Consider the following 27,831-nt stretch of genomic DNA (forward strand, 5'->3'; position numbering starts at 1 on the left):
ACACCCTGCTACAGAAAGCTCAAGTCAGGTAGGCTGGACATGTGGTCAGAATGCCAGACAGTTGACTGCCTAAGCAGCTGCTGTACAGAGAACTGTATCGGGGCAAGCGCTCAGTTGGAGGGCAGAAGAAACGCTACAAAGATGGCCTCAAAGCATACTTCAAAGACCAGAGCATTGACAACAGCGTATGGGAGACGCTTGCTCTGGACAGTCCAGTTTGTAGCAGCAAGATCATCACAGGAGCCCATGCAGCTGAAGCCAGGTGTATCACAGCCATCCAGGAGCAGCATACACAACCATGACAGCACCCACTCACTTGTGTCCTACATTTGGGTGAGCCTTGAGGGCCCAGATTGACCTTATCAGTCACCTCCGGACCCACAGCCACCGATTTTCCATCTGATTTTTGGACTCATGGTCATCTTCGAATCTGAAGGAGGTACATCACATATTCACTAAAACTGTAAGAGTAATGTTGGACTTCAAGCACACAGAAATGTGTGTGTGTGTGCGCGCGCACATGTATGTGTGCGTGCACGCACGCGTGTGTGTGAGAGAGAAAACAATAGAATAAAGATAGTAAATTTAAAAAGAAAGTTGGCAGTGGCAAACAGACAACCAAGTGGGCTCTTCAATAAACCCTTTTAGACAATACATGTAAAATGGAAGTTCAGTATTGAATGCTATATAGGCAGGTAGTTTCCTGTGACAAAAAAAAAAAACCATAAAATTTTGTAATCTGGCCTCTACAAACACTCATTGTGTTGTGAGTGAATTTGGTTTTAAACGCATCAAGCCTGATTCTGTAAATCATGCCTGTAGAAATTGTGGTTGTGATGATAGGTACATATTTTGGTTTTTCTGTGGTAGTCCTCTTTACTCCTTTCAAAAGATATTTGTATTTTGTATTTGTATTTCTTTTTACTACAACAGATTTCTCTGGGTGAAATTCGGGCTGCTGTCCCCAGGGAGAGCGCATCGCTACACTACAGTGCCACCAATTTTTATATATTTTTTCCTGCGTGCAGTTTAATTTGTTTTGCCTATCAAAGTGGATTTTTCTACAGAATTTTGCTAGGAACAACCCTTTTGTGGCTGTGAGTTCTTTTACGTGCGCTAAGTGCATGCTGCACACGGGGCCTTGGTTTATCCTGATTTTAGCAGCCTTTCTCTGATAGACAGTGGCCTTTCTGTAAGGATAATGGAAGTTATATCTTAATAGAAATGATACTGTTAATTTTTCCACTGTTTGATTTGCCACTTAATTTGCAGAAAATTGCAGTGTGATAAAAATACATGACTTCACAACTGTATTTCTTTTTCGATCAATTGATTTTATTAATTAAAAATGTTTCGTCCCCAGTTTACATTTGAGACCAAAAACCAATAAGAGTGGAGTAACCAGGCAAACTTTTTGACTTTTAGGCCAACAAAGGTCCAACATACAGATTGAAAAGACAAAATAAACATTAATTTCAAATGAACACGTTTTGTCTGGCTGTGTTTCAGAGCTGTGCTACAAATGCTCAACATTTTACCAAACTGGGAGATGTGCCAGGTGCTGCCAAGTAAGTCACAAAGTAGTATTCACAAACATACTGTTATTATCAATAATATGTGTAAATGGAGGGGCATTATTACCATTATTAACAATATGTTTAAGTGCAAGTTTATTTATATATGCCTTTATCTCATACCTGTCCTCATTTAACCAGATTTCTTGCTGTATGACTCAGTATTTGTGGAAATCTCAAGTAATTTATTTTCGAAAATGCACATCCTCTATATATCCAGCAGATTACAAATGCGCAGTTGTACGTTGTAAGTACATATTATGCCACCTGCTGATACAGTAAAGCTGTGAAGAAATGGTGCTGGAAGGGGAGTATTTGTATCAAAATGCTAGGTTGATGAGAGTAGTATTTGCTGCATAAAAAAAGTATTGTAGAGATTGTTCAGTGCACAAAGGTCAGATTGAGTAGTGAAGTATTTGCCACAGAAAGGAGAACTTAAAAGAACTGACTTTCATTGCTTTTTAAAAAGCTTTATGTCCTAGTTTTTTTGTGTTTTTACTATATTGACTTCAAATATTTGAAAATACAAATAGTTCTGTGCATATTAAATGAGCTGCAAGTGGTCCAGAGAAATGAAGCTTTCTCAGTAAACTTGAAGAGGATACAGGTTTCAGAAGATGGAGCAAGGCTGTCGCAAGGATCTGGAATCTCTGAAGAGTGCACGTCGTCATGGTGATCCCTTGCCCAAGTTCCATTATGAGACCCGCAGCTTTTCAGTTGTACAGTGAGTAGACTGACATTCTTGAAGTAATGATGATGATATTGATAAAATAGTTATATTGATGATAATGATTATGATAATGATGATAAATGTACCTACATATATATACTTAAGATCACAAACCCAAAACTAGTTGACCCCTCCTAGCTTCAGAACTAAGTTTCTTGATCACGTCATGGAGGTGTCATCACCATTATCTACAGAGGCATTTTGGAACCTTCCCTTTCCTTCTCACATGACTACATCTTTTTACATTGTTCCTTTGAATGCTCAAAGTCTTTCTCAATTTTCCCAGCCACTCAAGCATCTTTTGTTGTTTCTGTCACCCTTCTCCTTGTCTAATGAACAGCCTAACATCATCTCTGTTTGACAAAGAGTTCCAAACACTTCTCAGTCATTGCAACATAGCTGCCAGCCATTACACATTTTCCAGAATTTTTCTGAATTCCAATCCTGATTACAAAGTAGTATAAGAGATGGGGGTTCTATATGTGCCCATTTAAGCGTTAATAAGGCTCAACAACGCCTTAAACCATAAAAAAAAAAACACCCCTGCAATCGCTTTTTTTTCGGCTTAAAAAGGTGTATGGAGAGCGAAACGGTCCCCGTGTGTGTGTGTGTGTGTATGTGTGTGTGTGTGTGCGCGTGTGTGTGTGTGTGTGTGTGTGTGTGTGTGTGCTGTCAAGCTAGCGACCGCTCGGCGTGTGTGGGTCGGGATCAATAGCTAAGAGTGTGGTCCCGCCCGCACGCAGATCTTCCCGCCCGTTTGACCTAGTTAGCTTTTTGGATGGTTTACCATCTTGAATATCAAATAGATTTTTCTTTCCGTTAAACAACTGAGTTTTGTGTTTCGATTTTATGTCTGTTTTCATTGCATTGAATTTTTCAACTTCAGCCAGAATGAGACTAAATTCTTCATCGCTTATTTTATCATCTTCTAATGCTTTTGAAATAAGATCATTTATAGTGTTCAGTTTTGACTCGGCCAACACGTGAATCTCGTTGTGCTTCATAGCTTGTGACATTAATTTTTTATGAATAAATTTACAAGTTAAACCAACCACACCAAGGAGACCAGCTCCCACTTCTGTTCCAATAGCTACGGGAGCAGCGGCGACACTCAACAGTAATCCAACACCCGATGCCCCAAGGGCGATACAAAGAGTCGTCAGCGTTGTATCCGCGGCTGTAGCGATATTTACACCGCGTTTATATTTTTTATAAAATAAAGTTCTTTCATCACGCTCTTTTTCGAGGTTGTTTTTTATATTCGATATCTCTCGTAGGCGAAACTCCATTATTCTATAGTAATCATTTTTTTAAATGATGGTAACAGGATGAGGAGAGTAGCGCAGTCTTTTAAGCTGAAGAGGTCCGATGTGAATAAAGTCGAGAGATATTTTATCTAACGATGGACGTTTGATGACACCTTCGAGCGAGAATTCTATAGAGGGATCGGGTTGATCAGATGGGTCAACCACTGGAATTTTGATGGTAATTCTCAAGAGTTTATTTTTAAGATTTCCAGGCCATTTTATCTGCAACCCTTTTAAAACTTCTACAAAATCATCTGGCACCCCACTAAGGAGTATATCTAAAACGATAGTTGACCCCTGAATAGGCGGCTCAAAATCAAACCGCAGTGTACCAGTCTTTTTACCTTTCATACCAATAACATATCCAAAGTCGTCGCTGTTAACGATGATTAGATCTTTACGCGTATGATAGGAAGCCAACAGTTTACCACTATTTTGTATTTTTTGTAGAGCGTGATTTCTTCCAATACTAACATAGGGTTGTTTTATTTCAAAATCTAAATCCCAGTTATCCACCGGATAAGGTACCCACGTATCATCGTCGGAAAGAACAAGATGATGTGGTTTGTTCACAACAACACCGTCAACGTTCACGTCTGCAAGTTCGCTGAATTTGTTGACACCACCACCATTACTCGTTATTTCTTTTCTTTTGTACGTTCCTTCAGAAAGTTGGAAGGCGTACAACTGATTTTCTTTTCCCGACACATCAAATCCGTCTGTATCTCCAAGATCAACCAAACCGAGCGTAGTGCAGGGTTTGATATTATGTGTTCCTGGCCCTCCGGGATCAACCATTTCTAATATTTATAGTATATTCTAAATATTCAAATTGGCGCAACGTAGTCTTCTAAAGGAAATATTTTGAGGAAGACGCAGCTGCACCCAAAAACTGAATCTGTTCTGTTTTGTGACAATACCTTCAAGCGAGAATTCTATATGACTACCCTGTGGTATAATATTATAGGGCATAGCATCTTGTTTTTCAATGGTGATTCTCAGGGGTTGATTTGCAAGATTTTTGGGCCATTTAATGTAAAACCCTCGAAAAACTTCTACAAAATCATCAGGCTCTTCACCGAGAATTACATCATAAATAATACGGAAACGGAAGCCCCCCAAACTACTTGAGTCATCATAAAAATCTATTCCTAATTCAGATTTAACATTCGAGGGTTTCTTAAGCACATAACACCTCTTCTGGTAATTTACTATATTTACATCAAACGCTATTAAATCAGCGAACATCCAGCCACTGTTTTTTATTTTATAATTATTATTTTCTTCTTTTTTGATAATGTAAGGTGATTCAATTTTAAAATCTATTATCCCCTTGTCGAGGGGTTTTAGCTGCCTGATCAAAAGACTGACTATATTTCTGATTATATTTTTGAAAATAATTTTGATATCGTATTTCTCACTGAAACCTGGTTGAAATTACAAGGTCACGAACCCAAAATTAAACAACTGACCCCCCCTGGATACAAAACCAAGTCACTTCCTCGACTGTCTCGTGGAGGTGGCATCGCCATCGTCTATAGAAATATCTTGGAGTCTTCCCTTTCCTTCTCCCATAACCACGCCTTTCCACATGACACTTTTGAAATGCTCGAAGTCACTCTCAATGTTCCCGGTCACTCAATCATCTTCTGTTGTCTCTATCGTCCTCCTCCTAGTCGTAAAAATAACCTAACGTCTTCTCTGTTTCACGATGAGTTCCGAACATTACTTGATTACTACAACCTTCGTTCTGGCAAACTTATCATCCTCGGAGACTTCAATTTTCATTTCAACAACCAAACTTCCTCTGATGTCAAACGCCTATGTCTATCTCTGTCCAATCATTCTCTCTCTCAGCTCGTTACAGAACCAACACACAGATCTGGCCATACGTTGGACTGGCTCATCACACGTGACTCCGATGCTATGATTGCGTCAGTGACTGTAACTGACGAACTCTCTTCCGACCATTCTGCTGTATTATTCTTGCTTAATATTTCAAAACCTACCAGAACCAAAAAATCCGTTACTCGTCGCAACCTGAAATCCATCAACATTAACACTTTTTCTTCTCAAGCTGCTGAACGCCTTTCCAGAATTTCTTCCCACACCAATGTCTCTACACACTACAACTCTGTCCTCTCTCAACTGCTGGATGAACATGCACCCCCCACTACCCGCATGCTCCCTGATAGACCTTCCGCCCCGTGGTACACACAAGACATTCGATTTGCAAAACGCAAACGTCGTCAATTGGAACGGCGATGGCGATCAACAAAACTGAAAGTCCACAATCAAATCTTCCGAAAACAAATAAATAAAGTCAAACATATGATCTCATCAGCGAAGACAAACTTCTTTTCTTCTCAAGTTCTCGATGCCACATCCACCAAATCTCTTTACACTATCATGTCAAATCTTCTCGGCACTGCAAAAAAGACTCCTCTTCCTTCTGCCTACACTTTATCTGAACTCCCCAATGTCTTCTCTTCTTTCTTTTTTGACAAAGTCCAGAATATTCGTACCATCTTAGACCAAATGCCTTTCCAACCTACTCATCCTGATCCTCAATTCAACGGCACTCCTCTCCATTCCTTTAATCCATTAACTGAAACAGATGTCCATGAAATCCTCAAAGAAATGACAATAAAATCCTGTGAGCTCGATCCTATACCAGCCTCTGTTTTTTCTCAGTGTGTCTCACAGCTTCTCCCCACAATCACCAACATTGTCAACTCATCCCTTCTCTCTGGAACGTTTCCATCCACTTTCAAAACTGCAATAGTCCGGCCTCTTCTGAAGAAATCCAACCTTGACGCAAACATTTTGAAAAACTATCGACCAGTTTCTAATCTTCCATTCCTGTCCAAACTCCTTGAAAAAGCCGTCCTGAAGCAGCTCAACAATCACCTTTGTTTCAACAATCTCATCCACCCATTTCAGTCTGCCTATCGTGCTGACCACAGCACCGAAACCACTCTCCTCCACATCCTGAATAACCTACTGCTAGCGTCCGACTCAGGACAGATCTCCCTTCTCACTCTTCTCGACTTGTCAGCCGCCTTTGACACGATAGACCATTCAATCCTTCTTTCCCGTCTTCATTATACATTTGGTATCAACGGCACTGTTCTAAACTGGTTCAAATCGTATCTCACTGATCGATTCCAGTCTGTCATTGTTGATAATTTCCAGTCTGAACCCGTTAAAATTGAACATGGAGTCCCACAGGGATCTGTTTTAGGCCCAGTGCTCTTCACACTGTACACTGCTGCTCTCGCTGAAATTATCAACCGCCATAATGTCAGTCATCATTCTTACGCTGATGACACTCAACTCCAGAAGAGTGATACACCTGAAAAACTGTTGTCGCTCTTGCAAGAAACATCTAACTGCTTCCTGGATATTCAAAATTGGATGACTCTAAATAAGTTACAATTGAACGCGGACAAAACTGAAGCAATGATCATAGGAACTAAACAAAAACTCTCTTCCATTACAACTAATACAATCAAACTTGGCAGTACATCCATCCCTCTGTCCACTTCAGTCAGGAACCTCGGCGTTGTCCTTGACAACACACTGTCCATGCAAACATTTATCAATCAGACATGTCAATCCTGCTACTGTCAACTGCGGCGCATCAGTTCCATCCGGAAATATCTGTCCACTGACGCAACATCTAGACTTGTCGTTTCTCTCATTCTCTCTCGCCTTGACTACTGTAACTCTCTATTGTCTGGTTTGCCTGCTTCATCCATTCAGTCCCTTCAGCGCATACAAAATTCTGCTGCCCGACTCGTCCTCAGAAAGAAAAGATCTGAGCACACCACTCCTCTTTTGCAACATCTCCACTGGCTCCCTGTCTCACACCGAATAAAGTACAAGATCAGCACTCTATGCTACAAATGTATTCACAAATTAGCCCCTTCCTATCTCTGTGCCTGCCTTCACCTCTACACTCCATCTCGCTCACTACGATCAGCTTCGGATCCACTCCACTTACATATACCCAGATTCAAACTCTCGACTGTTGGCCACCGTTCTTTCTCTGTCTCTGGACCTTGCAATTGGAATGAACTTCCTCTTTCGCTTCGTCAAGTCTCCACACTCAGCTCTTTCAAGTCTGGCCTTAAAACCCACCTCTTCCCAAAGTAGCCTCCCTTCCCTGCCTCTTCCTTGTCTTTTTAGTTTTTTTCAGTTTTAGAGTTATGCTTGCGTGAGAATGACTGGTGCGAAAGCGCTTTGATTTGTTTATGCACAAGATTTAGCGCTATACAAATACCATTATTATTATTATTATGTACCGTTTAAACGAACAAGTTGATAGGGCTCATCATTGACAACATCATCCTCACTCACGATATCACCAATTTTTACTTCTTTTCTTTTGTATGTTCCTTCAGAAAGTTGGAAGGCGTACAACTGATTTTCTTTTCCCGACACATCAAATCCCTCTGTATCTCCAAGATCAACTAAACTGAGCGTAGTGCAGGGTTCAACCATATCTTATATGTAATGTAATATTTAAATAATCAATAGAAACGGGATTATGATTTTCATCTACTATAGAAAGTGTTAAACGTGGTAAATCTCCGTGAGAAAGTCTTTTGTATTGGGGTGATGTCAACGTGGTTGTTCGACCACCCCCGCATCTTTCATTTTCTACTGGGATTGATTGTAACAACGTAGAAGGCAATCCGTTATAGAAATTATCGGTGGTACTAATTTGAGAGAGGTGAATGTAAAGTGCTTTATGTATCGCGAGCCGCGGATGCCTGTTTCCTATCACCATTATTCCCGGCGTGATGAGTTTTTTGGGGAACCCCAGAGTATGTGCAAGACGCTCAGAAAGTTCAATCGATTTGGTGCTCTTTATTCTCAGATAGCCACTCGGAGCGTGCAAGTCTAACTCTGCACCGTGGGGGGTGAACATTTCTTTATTCAATTCACACACATTATAATAACCATCTGGGATTATTATCTTACGATCGGTAGTAGTAAAGAAATTGTTTCCGAGCTCATCACTGATATTTTTCCAGTTGGGATAATAAGTTATTTCACGCAGCGCGATTTCTAGTCTTCCACTTTGATTAGGTATGCACCGCGGTAATTCGTCTTTTTGAATATCGGTTGTTATTATATACATAGCTATGAATAAGAAAATTTACAGCTTCAACAAGGACGCGTCCTATACAACCGGGTATAAAGAAAAAAGAATAAGTTGTACGCAAATGATCTACGTGAACAGCGAATATTCTTTTACCGCCAAGTTTCCCGATGTTTTTCAGTCTTATGCGAACCCCACTATGACTGGGGATATTCACGCGATGAATGCAGCCTGGCTTGCGTGGAGAAACAACCCGATAGTGTGGTGGCAGAATCAAATCAATTTTGTGGTATGGTGCGCGACCACCGGGTGTGGAGTAACGGAAGAACATTTTCAAGCTTCTGATCCGTTTATTCGAGCCATGTATAGGTTTCATTTTTACTATCAGATTCGGAGGTTATTGGACGAGTTAAAAATCCCGCTACCCACCGACCAAGCATTTAACATGTATAATAATCCATTTGATAAAGCAGTTTATCAGCGTTTGTGTGCCGAATTTGGGCAGAGGGATTGGAGACAGAAAATAGAAAGCATGGCTTTGGTTTGGGAGAATTTATTCAGGCTGAGACCCCCGGTGGGGCTGCACGACAGGCAATGAGAAACAGAGGAGAGGGACCTGTGTTCTTTAGCCCCCATGATACAATCAGACATACGGTGGACATCACCCGGGCTTGGACAACATTTATTCCTGATAAGGGGTTGGGTTTTACACATGCGGGGATAGTTCGTCTCAACGATAGCATTCGCACTTATGTGTGGGCTCTAATGGGGTCACAAGCGCAAACGCGCACGAGTATAACAACAAAAGGAACTGGATTTGATGCGCAAAAACAATTTTTAGCCAATGTTGAAGATGCGATTAATGCCCCCGAAAACCTACAAACGGCGATAAAAAAATACCAGGACGTTCTCCAGTACGCGAGATCCGAAGTAAACTTTGCATTTGGTGTTGGCCTTTATATGGCCCCATCTGATATGGCATTGAGGGTTGGTACACACATTAATTATAATAATAAAATTGTCATTGCGACAGAAGAACAGAATATTGGTGTTAATGATGGATTAAACGAACTACCACACATTGTACCACCTACCCAGAGTGTTTCACCCCAATCCACCCAACATACCCAGAGTGTTCCACCTACTCAACATCCAAGTGTTCCACCACCCAATACCCAAAGTGTTCCACCAAATGTACATGCATACTATTTTGTTGCTCCATCAGGAAAAGCTCTTCAATGGTCTAGAGGTCACTGGGCTCTTGTGCCACCTTCTGATGCAGACTTGGCAATGCTTGATGCGAGTAATACGGTGCTCGATTATAAATCACACAAGCCTTTGACAACACCGAGGACAGGAGCGGGTGAAACGAGAGTTTTGTTAGGCATTCGCGGGTGGTGCACTCTTACCTATAGAAATAAAAAATTAATACAAACATCTCGACCAGGATTTGCAATAGCTACCGGTGCTGGTAATAGACCCTTTCTGTATGGTGCAGGTTCTTCGGATAACAAATTTAAACTCAAACCAGTGAAAGTATCGTACGAAGAAGAGCCAACAACTCACAAAGACTATAAAGTCGCTCTTACTTTAGGATTGATAGGTGGTATTTACTTTCTCTTCTTTAAATAATCAAACAGGAGGAGGCCAGCACCGAGCACGAGTGCCCACAGGTTGTTGGCTAACCACCCAACCGCTTTACCCAACGTGCTTAATAACCACGAAACAATAGCCCCACTGACTCCTGGGAGGGCATCAATCGCCTTTAAACCTAATTTTTTAAGTAATTCTCCCAAATCTTTAAGTCTTTTTCTTATCCAGTTGTCATCTTTTTTACCCGGCGCCCGTGGAGTGCCCCCTCCACCCGTGACGGCCAAAACGATAGTGCTGATAATCATACCAAAGGCAGTAAGAATGGAAACGATAGTAATGCCTTGTTCTCTAAAAAGCGTTCGAATACGTTCTGCTAGTGTTGTGTCCTCCTCAAGAATTCTGCGTATCGTTTCACGCATTCTGCTGATTTGAGATCGCAGCGCTTCTTTGTGTGTTGATATCGCTTCTAGCCGTGCAGCACCGCTCGATGTTTAGATCGTCTAATTGTAAACGCAAGGGTTTGATTTCGCTTTCATCTTTATCAGCTAGTTCCGCAGACTGAATTCTTATTTTTAAAGTTGACATTTCTTCATCCAGGTGAGAGAGTTTTGAGAGGTTGTCAGAAAGATTACCACGCTGTCTTTGCATGGCTTTGTCTAAACCTTTGAGTTCACGAATATAACCACCCAGTTCATCGGTGCCATCCAGGGGAGGATCATCTATAGTTTTAAGTACTTCATCGATTGTATTTGGCGAGAAATCATCCATCTCAATTTCTTCGCCCAGTTTGGCTTCAACCTTTTGGAGAGCCGCGACCGTTTGGGGTTTTAAGTTTTTCCTCCTCCAGTCTACAAAACCAAGTTCCTCGCGAATAATATTTGCTCCACCAGGTTTTCCCGCTAGTGTTGAAAGTGCTAGGGGTTGTTTCGTGCGGACGTTAATGATATTAAAATCTGGATTATTTTTTAATCGTAGTGTACCTCTACTATCAAGTTCAAAATTGGCATAATTTCGCCCAACATCGGGCTCTTGTCCAAATGCATCATAGTAATCATCAACCGCGCTCTTTAATAATTCTGTTTGCAAGAAACCAGATTCTATTATTGACTCACCACCTTCTGCGAACCCTTCCGCCATATTAAACTTATAATATAAAGTTATATCCTTATATCTATATAAAACAAAAAATGAGTGGAAGAAAGCTTAATCCAATGAGAAGTTTGCGGGAGCCGCGGGGGATAAAGGGCGTGCGGCAGACTGTCGTGATTACCAACAATCCGTCAACTATCGATCAGAATCAACAACTTCTTGTACGCTTTCCTAATTTAGGTGTTGACGATGTGATCATTCCGGGGAGTGTTCGACTAGCATTCAAAATTTCTTTGACTTCTACAACAGATGTGAACAGAACACTCGTTGATAATATTGGTAGAGCCATAGTACGTAAAACAACCATTCGCATTTCCGGTAATGAAATCATGAGCGTTGAAGATAGTGATGTATTTTATACTTATGGAGATCTTTGGCGAACTCGACAAGAACGAAGAAACGCCGTTTATCAAGGTATTGACTTAAGTACACACCGTAATGTGACACGATTGCGTATTAACGCGGATAATAAAGATAACACTATCGCTAGAGATGCCGCCATTGCGGAGGCTTATGGTAATTGATTTTGTATTCCGCTTGATTTCGAATTGCTAGAATCTCATGCACCATTTTATCGGAGTGCTCTCGGCGATCGCCTGGAGTATGAACTTACCTTTAACGCTTATAACAAGGTTATCCGCAGCACAGACCCGGATGCATCCTATACGATAGAAGGGATTAGTCTCGAGTTTGAGAAAGTCACACAACCCGAACTTGCGAGACAGATAGCCGGTTATTATTCGGGTAGGCTCGCTATTTTATATGATAGAATACTACGACATCGTAAAATTCCTCTGGACAAATCTGACACACTCTGGAATATTAATCTCAACGTGCCGGCAAAAAGTATGAAGGGGGTACTGCTGTTGTTTGATGAGTATTACAATCCTAAGATCAATAAGGTTGAAGTGACGATCGAAGGTGTGCCCAATCAACTGTTTAGTCAAGGTATGCGTTCCTATCAACAATGGGATGAAATCAGAAAGTTTTTCGGAACGCAAAAACGCGACCCCGAAGTAGACAAAGTGGTAAAAGATTTAGAACTAGCGGATGTCACAATCGGTGAATATTTCACGAATAATTATGCTCTTTGGTTGGATATGCGCACCACAGATGATAATTCTCTTCACGGGAGTGGACGTCGTATCGAAAATGCGTCTGAAGGCATTACGATTCAGATTCAGAAAAAAGCTGAAACGGCAGAACCGCTAAATGCGTATGTATTTGTAATTATGGATGGACAATTAAATTTAGAAGATGGAAGATTTGTCGAGGCTGTTTACTAAAGAAGCACATTCCGCAATTATTTGCGGGCAAACTGGGTGCGGTAAGACCGAATTTATTTTAGATTTATTACAAACGACATATCGTGGTGTGTTCGAGAATATTGTAATTCTATGCCCTACTCTCGAATATAATAAAGCCTATCGATCCCGAGTGTGGGTAAGAAAGGACCGCGGGGTATACACCGTTAATCCCGGTGATAAACTTCACGAATGGCTTGGGCTGTGTTTTGAAATATTTGCCGGGGAGCCAACGTTGTACATCATCGATGACTGTAGTGACTTAAAGGCTCTTACTCAAAAGAAGCAAATGTTGAGTAAACTAGCATTTTCTGGAAGACACGCGAAACAGTCTGTGTGGGTGTTGACTCAGAAATACAACTCGGTTCTTACTGACCTTCACGAACAAACAAAATGGGTGGCTTTATTTCACTGTAAGGATAGGGACTCGTTTGATGAGTGTTTAAGAGAAAACGATGTCATTCCAACACAAAATGAACGTAAAGAGGTTAGGAAATCATTGTCAAATACCAAACACTCCAAGTTGATATTAAAAACTGATCAACCAGTTGCATATAGAATTTGCTAGTAATAATCAACAGCTGTTTAACAATGCTTAACAATTTCTTAACACTGCTTAACAGTTCCTTAGCACTGGTTAACAATTTCTTAACACTTTTAGTCGTTGGATTTGTAGTTTTTCATTATTTTAAACTTAAAAGGAGGTATATAGAATATAAGAAGATGGACCAATTACTATCCGAGGATCCCAAACGCGACAGGCTTATGGCGGTGGTCTCAGCCGGTGGAGCAAAAGAATATTTTGGGAAAGAGTTTAGTGTTGATAAAATCGAAGCGATGAAAGATGCGGATATAGACAAGCTTTATACGAGATACGAAGCGAGTTTAGGATCGATGATTACAAAATCACTCGGTAATACAATTATACAACTGTATACCAGAGCAGTTTGTATGTATCTCCCAATTGATGACCAAACAAAATTAAATAGTGATCTCGAGCAAGATCCATTCCTGGGACATGCGCTTAACAGCTTTACTTGCGAACTATATCACAGATTTGGCATGTTCTTAGCTCCGCTCACCACAGCTGTAACTACTGTTAAACATTGTCAATTTAATAAATATAATGGAGAAAGTAACGAAACCAAAGAATCAGAAGAAAGTTGAAGCGGGTCGAAAAGGTGCTGCTGCTAGAAAAGCAAAACATGAAGAACTTCTCGAAAAACTTCGAAAAGCGAAAGAAGAACAAGAAGAAGAAGAACCATCATCGAGGAGACCAGATCACGTTTTTATCAATCCCTTGTACATTGCTGCTGCTGCTACGATGATAATAGATTGTGGTGTTTACATATATTTTAATCGGTCGAAAAAACCAGTACAACCACCACCTGTGGTAACAAAACCCAACCCATTTATTATGTTTTGAACATTAATTTGAACACTATTTATAAACAACAAACAATGGCAACACCAAATATAAACGGTAAAGAAATTGCAAACACTGTATACCACGCGGTTGTGGTCAGCGCATTGGCCGCTGGTTACTCGAGATTGACAGAATTAATATTTACGAAAGCCCCGACACCTAGACTGGCTTTCAACCTCGAAGATATCGGGATGGTCACTTTGGATATAGCCCTCGCTATGGCTACGAAGGATATGTTGGAAAAACAAGGTATTCTCCCACATGATATTTTGAAGTAATAATAATATCATTATTATAGTATGGCATCAGTAGCGTTACTCGTTGGTGGGGCAATAGTAAACGCTTTAGCATTTACCGGAAGTAATTTTTTATTTAGTAAACTGGGGTCTTCAGACGCATTAGAAGAACAGAAACGACACAACAAAGCACAAGAACAACTTCAGGCAGCGACCGCAGAATGGCAGAAAGAGAGGATTCAACGTTTAGATTATATAAATGAAAAACTAAGACAACAACAACATGCTGTGAACACGTTTAAGGATGTGGATATGGCTATGCAAGAATATTATAAAGTGATGGGGGAGCCACTACCCCTCTTTCTCATAAACCCCAACTTTCAGATTTTTATACACCCTCAGAGGGACAAAAAGATCGAGAATACGTATTTATTATCATGACCATGGTCATTTTTGGTTTTGTGATTTCAAAATATTAAACATTTACTTTCTTAAATAAAATGGAAAAGATCTATTACAGCCCAAGCGGTTATTGGAAGGGTTATTCGGCGATTAAAAAACTCGCGAAAGCAGCCAAGGTGTCTGAGGATGAGGCTAGAAAATGGTTACAAAAACAAGCTATATGGCAAATTTATCTACCCCCTCCAAAGTATATTCCGAGAGCAAAATTTGATATTACTGTCCCAAATGAGGTTCATCAGGCTGACCTTTTATTTTTACCCTATGACAGAATCGGGCGTAAGACGTATAAGTATGCGCTGACTGTCGTTGATGTTGCGAGTCGATATAAAGAAGCCGAACCCCTATCAACGAAAGACAGCGTCGAAGTGGCGGCCGCTTTTTTACGTATTTACGACCGTAGCCCATTGAAGTTGCCCAAACTTCTTCAGGTAGATCCTGGCCGAGAGTTTATGGGTGCTGTGAACAAAATTTTTAAAAAAGTAAGGCGTGGAAAGACACACAGAAGCCAGGCTATTGTAGAAAGATTTAATCGTACGCTGGCAGAACGATTGTTTAGTCATCAATATGTGACTGAAATGAAATCGCCGAATCGATCAACAGAATGGGTCACTAGATTACCGGCTGTTGTGGCTGCATTGAATAATGAGGTGACGAGACTTATAGGTAAGAAACCGTCGGTCGCAATAAAGGCCAAATCGGTAGAAGCCGAATCCTCTGCACCGACTAAAGATGATAAAGGAGAGTTACTGCATGATGCGCAAGTTCGGTACTTGTATGAGCCCAGTGAGCTCGAGGGTGGAGCTCGCAAACGAGCAACGGATCCCGTTTGGTCTCTTAAAGTTTATAATATTAAGCGTATGATGCCTGGCGATCCTATTCTTTATTATTTACAAAATGGCCCATCCAGAGGGTTTGTACACGAAGAGCTTATGGTTGTTCCTCACGATACAGAAATACCATAGTGCCCGTAGGCGTAAGATGTAATACCATCATCTAGCCAATAGCGTTTGGAATCGTACGGTGAGAGTGATGTCTTCATTTGCTTGATCGTGTACATCTTGTGCTTATACGATCTGAACGTTCTCATACTATTAGTAAATTGAACAGATCGATCAATACACTCCTTATACATATCAGGTTCAATTTCATCCTTCACCACACATTTTTTTATGCCCTTGCCTTTCTTGATAACTGATCCATCATCCGCTACAACCGAATACATCTTCGAGCGCAAGCCGCAGAATTGTCGGATCGGTTTACATCCGAGCTCACTTTTCATGTATCCTGGCACTTTCTCTATCGATTTATCGTACAATCGATGATCTTTTGGAAAATTACTGCGGTCATGTACATTATCATCCATACCAGCGATAAAATCCTCACATTCTACGTGGAGAATGAATGAATCGGTATCAGTATATAACAACCTGCATCCATATTTTTTCTTGTAGTGGTTGTAATACAAATCATACATGAGATACTTTGATAGGTCGAGAATGGCCATCCCGATATAGATAGGTTTATTGAGCACAAGCTTATTTTTTTTGTAGTGAATCGCTAGAAGTTTCTCGTTGATGATCATATGATCGACATAAGCCGGTTTGTTTATTAGTTTGCGTGCCTTGTCCTCTTCATCTAACTTGAATAATTTGATATTCGTTCTCATTCTGATATTTTCCATAGTTTTACCAAATACCGAGTTGTTCATTAATTTATACAGATTTTTATCGGCATCGTTAGTAGCGGCTTGTCTCAGTTTGGTGTTCATCAATATATAGGACGCCATCCAGGGACTTTGATTAAACTTTAACACTTTTGTGATTTTAGTTACTTTCATGCCAAGTTGCGTGTATAGCTTGAGATTTCTATAGTGAACGACATAACCAACCTTATTCCATAGATTCGGAACTAATTTTCTCGTTTCCTTTCCGCGCATCTCGAGTTTTTCACGAAGGCGTCGTTGATAGGGTGAGAGGTTTTCGAGTTTTATTTCTATTTTCTCAGGAGCTAGGGGATAATCGTTATGTTCGTCGTGTAATTCCTTAGGGTACTCGATATCACACTCCACAATATATCCCGTCTCATCATCGTCGGGGTGATTTAGAATCTTTTCGAGATTGGCATCGTTATCCCAGATAAATCCACCCGTGGGTAAAGCTTGTAACATCGCCCAACCATACAAGTTGTTCGCGTCGAGATACATGATATACGAATCCGTTTTTTCAGGCCTGTAATCTTTCATATACTTGTTATTAGCCTCCGCGTATCTTCTTACAGTCATACTGATTCCACCGCGTATTCCCGCCTCTATCATGTTATATTGTTCGATATCCGTCAACAGTTCGAGTTCTATTCCCGTACTCTTGAGTAAAGCATCCCAAGACATTCTGGGAAGCGTGTAATAATGAACAGGATCAAGATTATGAGTTCGCAAACACGTATTTCTAAAATTCTGGAACACATCGGCAAGTAACAGCACATCAGTGACTAAGTACAGATCGTTATAATCACCTAGATTCTTACATTTAAACTTCTTCCACACATTCAAGGCGTGCTTGTGGTCACTTTCTGATATATCCGTGTTGTTAAGTTTACTAAAGAAATGACTTTTCTTTGGTAGTTTTGTATCTTCGTATTTACTCCAATCGGTAATATATTCGTACGGAAAGACTCCTTTTCTCGTAACGAGCTTGAACTCCTCCTCATCTGTGAAATGTTCGCGCGTTAAAAACTTCTTATCATCCGGAAGGTTCTTCGCAAGCTGGTCGAGACTCGAACTCAAGAATGCGAAACTATCTAAAAACTTCAACCTTCCCCAACTGAATGTGATGTACTTCTCTTTATTATTCGCGATACACGTAATTCTACCACCACCTTTGTTCGCGAGCTCCGAAATGATCGCGTGAGAGTCGTAACCTTTGAGGTTGTGAAATAATATCGGCAACACAAATTCGTCGGGTTTTATTCTCAGTTTAAGATTACACGATGCATGCGCGGCACCTCTATAGTTCCCTGTGATATGGTCATGATCTCTTACTTTATCATTTGCGAGTAGTTCCCCTCTACATATCCAACAAACTTGTTCGTTTTCAAACGATTCGTTATCTTTTTTGGTCATCTTTATTGGAACTGGTTTTTTCAATTCCTTGACAGTATGATAATATATTATTCGAAGTTTTTCGAGAAAATGACTGACTGCATTCTCACCACGAAATAGTTGCAGTTTGTACGCCCTTCCATCAGACCTAACATGCACAAACCCGTATGATGAGATGATGTGTTCGCTTTCTTTGATGGTCTTATTCGAATCGGAATCGTCTTTTATTTCTTTACAAATCGCCTCAAAATCAGCATATATCACATCACTAACTTGCATTTGATTTTGAAAATTGGTAAATTTGATCATTTTTGTCTTCTCCGATGGCATCTCAACGCGAGAATTGTTCTTGTGGTTGATCTGCGCGCATCGTTTAATATGTTCTTCTAAAAGTTCTGATGATGTTGTACCTGTCAAGCAATACTCACAAAAGTACATTGCTGCTTTGTGTTTGTTTGTATTACTAAGTAGTCTGTTAAAGTTCTTAATATAAGTATAATGTTGTCCACCATTTTCATTTTCTATAATAAGAAGTTTAATACGCTCCATGTTGGCGGGTTGTTTTGATATTCTTGCACGTTCAATCGTTTTATTTTTTAAATAGTATACATTAATAGCAATATTATTTTGAGTCTCAATCTTTGTAATTTGTTTTATAGGTGTAGGAAAGTCAATATTTTCAAAATTTAACCCATCATCAGAAGGATAGGCAGAAGTTAAATTAGAATTCGTTTTTGTTGGAAACTTGTGTGCACGTAAACAATGTCTTATACATTGATCATCTTTATTTTTAATATTAATCACAGCTCTTTTATTTTTTAACCACTGTGGTGATTCAATAAAGGATCCTGGAGATGTAATAGAAACTCTATTCACCCATAAACTAAAGATTCTTTTAATGAACCATCCTGAACCTTCATTTGTAAAATTTTCTATTTTTAACAAAATATGTTTTATTTGTTTTTCAATATCTTGATCATCAACAACATCAATAATACTTTGATATTCCGATCGAAATACAGCTACAGTAGTATCATCATTTTTAATTTGAGCAAACTCCACCGTTAAAACAATATTTTGTTTGGTCAGTGGAATAGCTCTTTGGTTAATAGTGTCCACTTTACTCATCATAAACGAAAGCGGATCTATTTCATTTGGAAGAGCCGCAAGTTTATAATTTTTAATAATACTACCAAACTCCTCCGTGGATTCAGCTTTATGTTGTAGTTTACGTATATTTTTAATAAGTTCATCTTTTTTCATTCTACTAAAACCACGAATTTTGAGCTTTCGTGCAATATCTTTAAGCGTAGCATTGGTCTCCCCCTCCAAAGCATCAAACCCCAGTGCTTTAATCAACTCAGTTTTATTCATAGATTCATGATTAGGAATCTCTTTTTTAGAAGCAAGATCACGGTAATACTTTTCAGAATACCGTTGCGTCATTTTTACTCTCAATATGTTCTATATATAATCTTTTCTCTAATAGGATTTCACAAGCTGATCAATCTCTGAATCCAATGATAACTCCACCAAAGGGTGGAATATACCCTCTAGAATAGGCTTCAAAAGGGTCAATTTCATCATCATCATCAGAAGCATAATCCTCATCCTCAGAGTCGCTTGAATGTTCTCCACAATCGGGTATAGGATCAATCTTTTTCTCCACGGGAGGAGGCTTCTCTTTTTTATACTTAACATGTACAACAAATAGCATACTTCGTGCGTACATAAAGGTTGCATTTTAAACAAAGTACTGGAAGTGGCATTCCTTTTTTATGGCATTTAATATGATCTTTGCAATAGAGTCCCATGCAAGGTCGACCGCATACTCCACTTGTTTTAACTTTGGGGTACTCGCAAATGTTACGCGGAAAAGGCATTTTTTCTATATATACAATATAATGTATTTCTCTAAAAGGGTGATCACAAGCCGTGCGCGCGGGCGGGAAGATCTGCGAGGCAGGCTGTGCGCGCGGGCGGGAAGATCTGCAGGCTGTGCGCGCGGGCGGGAAGATCTGCGAGGCAGGCTGTGTGCGCGGGCGGGAAGATCTGCAGGCTGTGGGCGGGACCACACTCCTAGCTATTGATCCCGTCCCACACACGCCGAGCGGTCGCTAGCTTGACAGCACACACACACACACACACACACACACACATACACACACATGCGCACACACACACACATACACACACACACACACACGGGGACCGTTTCGCTCTCCATACACCTTTTTAAGCCGAAAAAAAGCGATTGCAGGGTTGTTTTTTTTTTTATGGTTTAAGGCGTTGTTGAGCCTTATTAACGCTTAAATGGGCACATAGAGAACCCCCATCTCTTATACTACTTTACAAAATTACAGTTATCTTGATGTTTTTTTCCTGGATTACGAAATTTAGTGGGGAAAAACCAATCCATGAGAAACAGAACCTGTACACTGGTTCCGTACATTGATCCACATTTTTCAACCGGCATGAAATGGCGCAAATTCAACTGAACCCCCTTTGTGTGTATACGCAAGCAGAAGATCAAATGCGCACATTAGAGATCTGTAATCCATGTCGGCGTTTGGTGGGTTATGGAAACAAGAATATTCCCAGTATGCACACCCCCTAAAACTGAGTATGGCTGCCTGCATGGCAAGGTAAAAACGGTCGTTCACATAAAAGCCCTCACCTCACCTCACCTCACCTATCCCGTAGTCTTGTGGACCATTGGGGCGCCACAGATGATCTGGCAACCAGCATCCTCCAATCCTCTCAGTTTTCTGACCTCCTGACTGTATTGCTCAACCTCAAGCCCATCCATTCTGGGATGTTGTCCTCCCATCTCTTCCTCTGTCTGCCTCTCCTTCTCCCCCCTTGCACTGTGCCCTGCAGGAATGTCTTGGCAAGCCCTGATGATCTCGTGACATGGCCATGCCATTTGAGCTTGCTTCTTTTGCGTCACCAACCACGGCTGTTGTGACCATACTGCCAATTTATCTGATGACAAAATCGGAACAAAGTTAGTGCCGCCATCAGAGAATCGAAGACCTGTTTTTCATCATTGTTGATCCAATGAACTCTTGTGCCAAACATTATACGTTACTTAGATCTCAGAGTGAAATAGGTCATTTTGATCAAATCGGAGATTCTGATCACAACGAGCGTGCTTTAAAAAAAAAAAAAGTGTGTGTGTGTGTGCGCATTCTATACTTTTCTCACTTGACCTCAATTTTGACCGTGAAACACACACAGACACGTGCATACTCTAGCTGCATGCAGTACACACACGCACGCACGCACGCACACACGTGTGGGCGTGCACACAAAAATACACACACAACACACACGCACATGCCCATGCATGCACATTTCAGTGATCACTATCTGTCAAGCTCCAATGCACTTCATGCCTGCAGTATTTAGAGCTGGGATCTACAGCTGAAGTTTAAAAGATTCATTCGCATTACATGCATGGAATAAGTTTTGCAAACAGTGTGTGTGTGTGTGTGTGCAGGTGTAGGTAGTCATGGGTTGAAGAAGAGGGAGAGGGGAGTAGTGGTGATGTCATAGTAATTACTAAATCTGTCTCGTTCTTTTTCTCTTTTTCACATTGGACTGGTGCCACTCTCTCTCCATCTTCCTTTCTCTCATGTGCGTACATGCACACACACACACACACACACACACACACACACATGCAGATATAGCCATCTCACTCACACACGTAATCAGGTCTTATCTCTCCTCCGCCTCTCTCTCCATTTTACACACACACACATACACACAAAGCAAAAAAACTTGCTTACTCACTCACTCATACACATGCTAATCTAACCATCTCACTCACAAATATAATCAGGTCTCCTCTCTTCTCCCCTTCTCTCTCCCCATTACACACACACACACACATACACACAAGCGTGCACACACACACACACACACACACACTCTCAGGGACACATACATATACATGCAGATCAAACTATTTCACACACATTATCAGGCCTTAAATCTCCTTGCCCCCCGCCACCTCCACTTTAGCTCTGTTTTACACACACACACACACACACGCACACTCAGGGATACACATACATGCAGATCTCTCTCTCTCTCTCACATGTAATCAGGCCTTAAATCTCATTCACCCCCCCACCCCCCCATTCCCCCAAATCCCCATGACCTTCACTCTAGCTCTCTTTCACACACACGCACACGCACACACACACACAAATACATGCACACACATGAACGTGAATACACACAGGGGAACTTATTTCTTAACACACACACACACACACACACACACACATACTCACAATCTCACACTCTCCTACCATCCTATTGTTTGGAAATGTTCATAACAAAGAGTATTAAACTGTTCTGTCTCCAATAGTCAACATTGATTTCTTTATATAGGTTAAATAAGCATACTGTTTTTCAGTCAAATTCTTGACCATAAAGTGGTAAAGACATCACAGGGTAAAGATTCTGATAATTGTGATGTTCCCAAGGCTGATTTTTGTAGGACAAAAAGTAAGATGAAGAATCTGACTTTCATTCTCCCATGGGTCAGGACCCCACAGAGGCATTAATGATCCTCAAGTGCCACAACACTGACCTAAAGACAGTATGTTGTGGAAATGCAAGAAAGTGACCTTAGTTTCTGTGAAGAAGTGAATGTCTAAATACTTTGAAATGATTTAAATTGTACAATTGAAGAAAGAAAGAAGGAAAAAAATGTATTAAAAATTTCAAAAGAAAGGTGTTGTTTTACTTTATATGTGATAACAGATACCAAAATAGTCGTCCCAATTTCCTTAATATTCCTCTCTGTTGTTGAAAATATTACTGTCAATCTGTTGTGGGGTCTGAGAAAAATGCTTCAGGTTTGTTTTATGTCTGATGTTTTCTTTTTAGGAGATGAAGAGTTTGCTTGATAGATGATAGATGCTTCAGCTTCTGGGGTTTGACCCCCACTCAATCAGGAGGGAGGCACTACCCCCCTCCTGCATCCAACCCCTGCCACAATGCCTAATTTTGATTCTGAAAGGTTGGCATCTATGTGACAATCTCATCAAACTGATTTTACTCGGAGATGTCAACTTTCAGTTTGATAACCAGGCTTCCCATACTGTCAAACACCTATGCCTTTCTCTGATCAACCATTCTCTTTCTGAGCTCATCAGGGGATCAACGCATGGATCTCCACACTCCACAACTCTGTCAGTTACTGGATGAACATGCACCCTCCACCTCTGGCCCGCTGCTTTATAGGCCTTCCAGCTGTTCGTACATAGAAGACATCTGGATTGCAAAATGCCATCATGTCCGACTGGAATGGCAACGGGTGATCAACAAAACTCAGAGTCCACAATCAAATCTTTGGAAAACAAACAAATAGAATATTTGGTAGATCTGCTTTTGTGCTTGTCACACTAGGAGTACTTGTGACTGCACATAAAAATACTACTGTGGTGTAGGGATTGATTACCAGGAGTACCCCCAGACGCATATGCGTCAGGCATGTGTATGTGTGTTTGCATGTAAGAGAGCTGTGAGAAGACAATTTATTTGCACATGCCTGTGGACCTGTTTGTGTGTGCTCTTGTGTATTTCTATGGGGGTGGTTGGACGTCATTTTGATTTTACTCCCAGGTATTTACAAGCATAAATGTACTCATGAGAGCACTCCTTTGGAGGAAGTGGTTGTAGCACACTACACTGGACTGTAATTGATTTTATTATTTGAAATGAAAACCGACTGACTTCTGTTTTATGATTATTTGCATGAGATGGTTAATTTGATTGGACGCCAGTGTTGTTTAGCCGTTTAGGTAAATTTGATAGGTAGTTAGTTTACCTTTTGGTTCCCATTGACTGGTTGGTCTTTTAATTTGGTTGGCTTTTTGCCTACTTGTGCATAAACACACACACACACACACACACACACACACACACACACACACACACATGTACATAGTTACACTTTGCCACCTCAGTTGATAATTTGTGTTTGTTGATTGATTTTTATATGATTTTTTATTTGCATATTGAAACACTTGTATACCTAGAGAGACAGATCATGCCAAGCAGACAGAGAGAGAGGGGGTGGGGGGGGAATGAAAATTGTGCAGAAAGAGGGACAGAGAGAGAGGGTCAACGTTGCGTCATCACCAGACAGGCCAGGCAGAGTATGCCATCCTTTATGCAGGAAAGATAAGTCAAGAGCATCAAGTACCCATTGGCATATGTCTAATCTCAACTCGCGCTGAACTCACCAGGTTGGGCTTAGAACACCAGGATTTGGGAAAGTGGGATCTGTTGAGACTTTTGGACTTGAAGACAACTAGAGGCAAAATTATGGCGGACTTTGGAAGGTTGAAACGCCAAAGGCAGTTTGGGACGATTGGACTCCAAAGAGTTATCAGCAAAGATGAACAAATTTTCTTCTCATGTCTTCGATGTCTCCATCATGTCAGATCTTAGCACTGAAAAAAGTGACTCCTTTTACTTTAGCTTATACTTCATCTTAACTCCCCAGTGTCTTCTTCTCTTTTGACAAGTTTAAATCATTCATACCAACTTGGACCAAACACCTGATCTTCATTTCAGCTGCACACCTTTCCTTCATTTCCTTGAAATCCTTAAAATCTTGAAAGAAATGACAATAAAATTTTGTGAGATTGATCCCATACCAGCTTCTGTCTTTTCCTAGTGCATTCTGCAGCTTCTTCCCACAATCACCAACATTTTTACTCTTCTTACTGGAACTTATCTATGTGTTTTCAAAACTGAATTGTCTGACCTCTTCTGAAGAAACCCAACCTTGACCTAAACATTTTGAAAAGCTGTATTACCTTCCTTTTTTGCCCCAACTTCTTGAAAAAGCTGCCCTGAAGCAGCTTACCACAGAACTCAAACAACCCCCTCCACATCCTGTATGATCTGTTAACGTCCCACCAGAAAAAAATATCCCTTCTCAATCTTCTAGACTTGTCAGCAGCCTTTTGACATAATACACCATTTGATCTCTCTTTCCTGTCCTCATTATTATTGGGTGTCATGTTCTCAGTTTGTTAAATCATTTCTCACTATTTGATTCCAGTTGACAGTCATCGCCAGTCTGAACCTGTTAAATTGAACATGGAGTTCCATAATGATCTGTTTTAGACCCCATGCTCTTCCCACAATATACTGTTCCCCTTGCTGAAATTATCAACCACCACAATGTGAGTTATCAGTTTTACGCCATTGACACTCAGCATCAGAAAACTAACACCCCTGAAAATGTCCTTTTGCAAGAACTACTGCCTGGATATTCAGAACAGGATTACACAATCAGGAAATGTTGCTCAGGGGGCTTATTGGGAATAAAACATCTTTAACTCCCACTCTCAGTTTTCGCTATCATTTTCTCTTCTAAATATTTCTGTTTGTCTGCATGTTTTTATATATACATGTATGAATTCATGTGTATATTGCTGCTTGTCTGTGTTGTCACAGTGTCATGTGCACAGTGTGGGAAAAAAATGAGGAGACTATGTAAGGGCTATCCGACTTAGAAAATTCACTCTCAGCAACACCAAGTGCAGACAACAGTATGTGCAAGTGCAGCACACACAGTTATTATTATTCAAATTATCTTAATTTCTCAACAGTTTCACTCTCAGCCACACCAAGCACAGACAACAGTATATGCAAGTGCAGCACACACAGTTATTATTATTCAAATTATCTTAATTTCTCAACAATTTCACACACATTCCACTCTTTATCCAAGCATCACATACACATGTTCTAGTTTTCACATGCGCACAATAATCACTTTGCAAAACCCATCCAAGTATCCAAGAAAATAATGCTGGTTCGAATCTCATGTCAAAGCAACAAAACAAGCTCACCAAATTCACCTTGAGTGATAGCTAGCGGCTTCTAAGGGCCTGCTCTTACCTCCCAGCCCCTGGGCCACACACCCACTAAAACCTTTTCAATATACACTTGTGCATTGTACAAAACTTAAATCTTCAGCAATGTCAACTCCACTTAAAATAATCTTTAGGCTTTCAAAATTTCATAATAAAGGCTCAAGCCCAGAGGGACTTATGACACAGGAATCCCATGAATAGGTTTTATAAATTCACAGTACACATGCTATTTATGTATTTCAAAAGATCAAAAATGATTACAAATAAATTAGAAATGCAAATAGATATTCTGGTGGCACATCCAAACTCCCTACGAGTGCTAACAGATATTAAAATGTTACATTCTGTCCAGGCTCATTTGGAGCATCACAACTGTCCAAGCCACACACAGCTTAACCCTTTCGCTGCCAGGAAAATAAGATTTAAGTGAAATCTATTTGCCAGGGTTTTTTCACAAAAAACGGGTATAAATTTTCAAAAAATTCTGTGCTCTTTGTTATTGGAGAAAGACCCATAAAAGTATATATTTTCTGAAAGGGAAATGAATAAAGAATACAAAACACATGATGTTTTCCCATTTTATGCATTTTAAGTGACATGCTGTTGTTTTGAAATCAGTGTTTTGTTTTTTGTCACATTTTCAACTTGTTCATTACAAACATTAGTCTGGTAATTTGCACAAAAATATCATTTTCTGGACAAATGGATATCTGCACACACAAAATCATACTAGAACAACCACAATATAAAAAAAAACTGAAAAAGAAATAGATGCATTGTGACTTCTGCAAGTGATAATATGGATGTGAGGCCACGCCCCCTCAGTCTCCACCCCCCCTCCTCTTCACCCCTCTCACACCGTCACTTCATCAGACCGCGTTGGCTGAGTGCCAAGAAAATAGCTCATACAGTGCCCTGCTAAAAATTCGGTGACCTGTCGTCTGCTAGAGTTGAACAGCCTGCATCACTCACTGATAGTTGTATCTTGGCCACTCTTGATTGCTCCCTTTATTTTCTATCAAATTGTCCTGTAAATGTTCACCACTGTCTTCTCCTTCGAATTTATGCTCCAATTCTTTCTGAGCATCAGCTAAAGAAAGTAATCTTGGTTGATTTAGTTCGCCATGAGCGCATGTCTTGAGCACGGAGTCAGTCCGACATTTTGTTGAGTGAGCGAGGAGAGGAGCCAGGCAAAGACTGCGGCCAGTAACCCAACCAAAACGTTCAAATAAAGGACTGCCTTATGATGCAGACGGTGTTTCTAGCTATGAATAGAATCCAGAAAGATTCCCCAAGCTAAAGCTACCAGCATTTTTGTCAACGAACTGAATGCAAAGCAGGGAAAAGTCGGAATATTTCGATGACGAGTTATCTCGTCATTGTGGCAGTGAAGCATACATGCTTGCCATGACGAGTTATCTCGTCATGCAGGCAGCCTAGGGGTTAATAATTTCAGACTCAAGTCACTGAGTCTGGTTCCTTGTCCTTCCTTTGACAAAGGGAAGTGTCTCTCAAAAAAAAGATTAGGCTAAACAGTGCCTCACATTGATGTCCGTTGAGTGAACACCACCATCCACCTTGGGTTGTAGACCTTGCGCCCTCTGTAGATGCCCAGAGTATGCTACCTGGAGTGAAGGTTGTCCTCTGGAACTTGGCCAACTTGCGTGCCACAGACAGTGGGTTTGAAGCCACACTCAGAGGAAAACGGGGTATGAAGGAGGGGAGAGAGAGAAGGAGAGGAAGAAGCTGACTTGAGACAAAGTGAAACAACAAAGGTTGTCTCTTCCCTATTCAAACTTGATTACTACTGGCGGGATTCAAAATTGGAATTTCAATCAAAATCTAATTATTTTATTCAATGCACATTTTTCCGATTCTGACTTCATGAATTTTGAAATAAAAACAACAGAAAGTAGAAATAATAAACTTT

At 40.5% G+C, this 27,831-nt stretch overlaps 1 protein-coding gene across 9 annotated transcripts in view; it reads left to right on the forward strand.

The window, feature by feature from the left end:
• Nucleotides 1–27,831, forward strand: part of LOC143295370 (coiled-coil and C2 domain-containing protein 1-like) — a 286,204-nt gene that overhangs the window by 151,614 nt on the left and 106,759 nt on the right. For all 9 annotated transcript variants that reach the window (XR_013057010.1, XM_076607032.1, XM_076607028.1 and 6 more), the window contains 2 exons: nucleotides 1,510–1,568; nucleotides 2,182–2,298. Coding sequence is in view for 8 of the 9 variants with exons in the window: in XM_076607032.1 (XP_076463147.1) it covers nucleotides 1,510–1,568; nucleotides 2,182–2,298 (176 nt within the window). In the remaining variant the exon portion in view is untranslated. The remainder of the gene's footprint in view (nucleotides 1–1,509; nucleotides 1,569–2,181; nucleotides 2,299–27,831) is intronic.

This window comes from Babylonia areolata, chromosome 20 (genome assembly GCF_041734735.1).
Source record: "Babylonia areolata isolate BAREFJ2019XMU chromosome 20, ASM4173473v1, whole genome shotgun sequence".
NCBI classification, from domain to species: domain Eukaryota; kingdom Metazoa; phylum Mollusca; class Gastropoda; order Neogastropoda; family Buccinidae; genus Babylonia; species Babylonia areolata.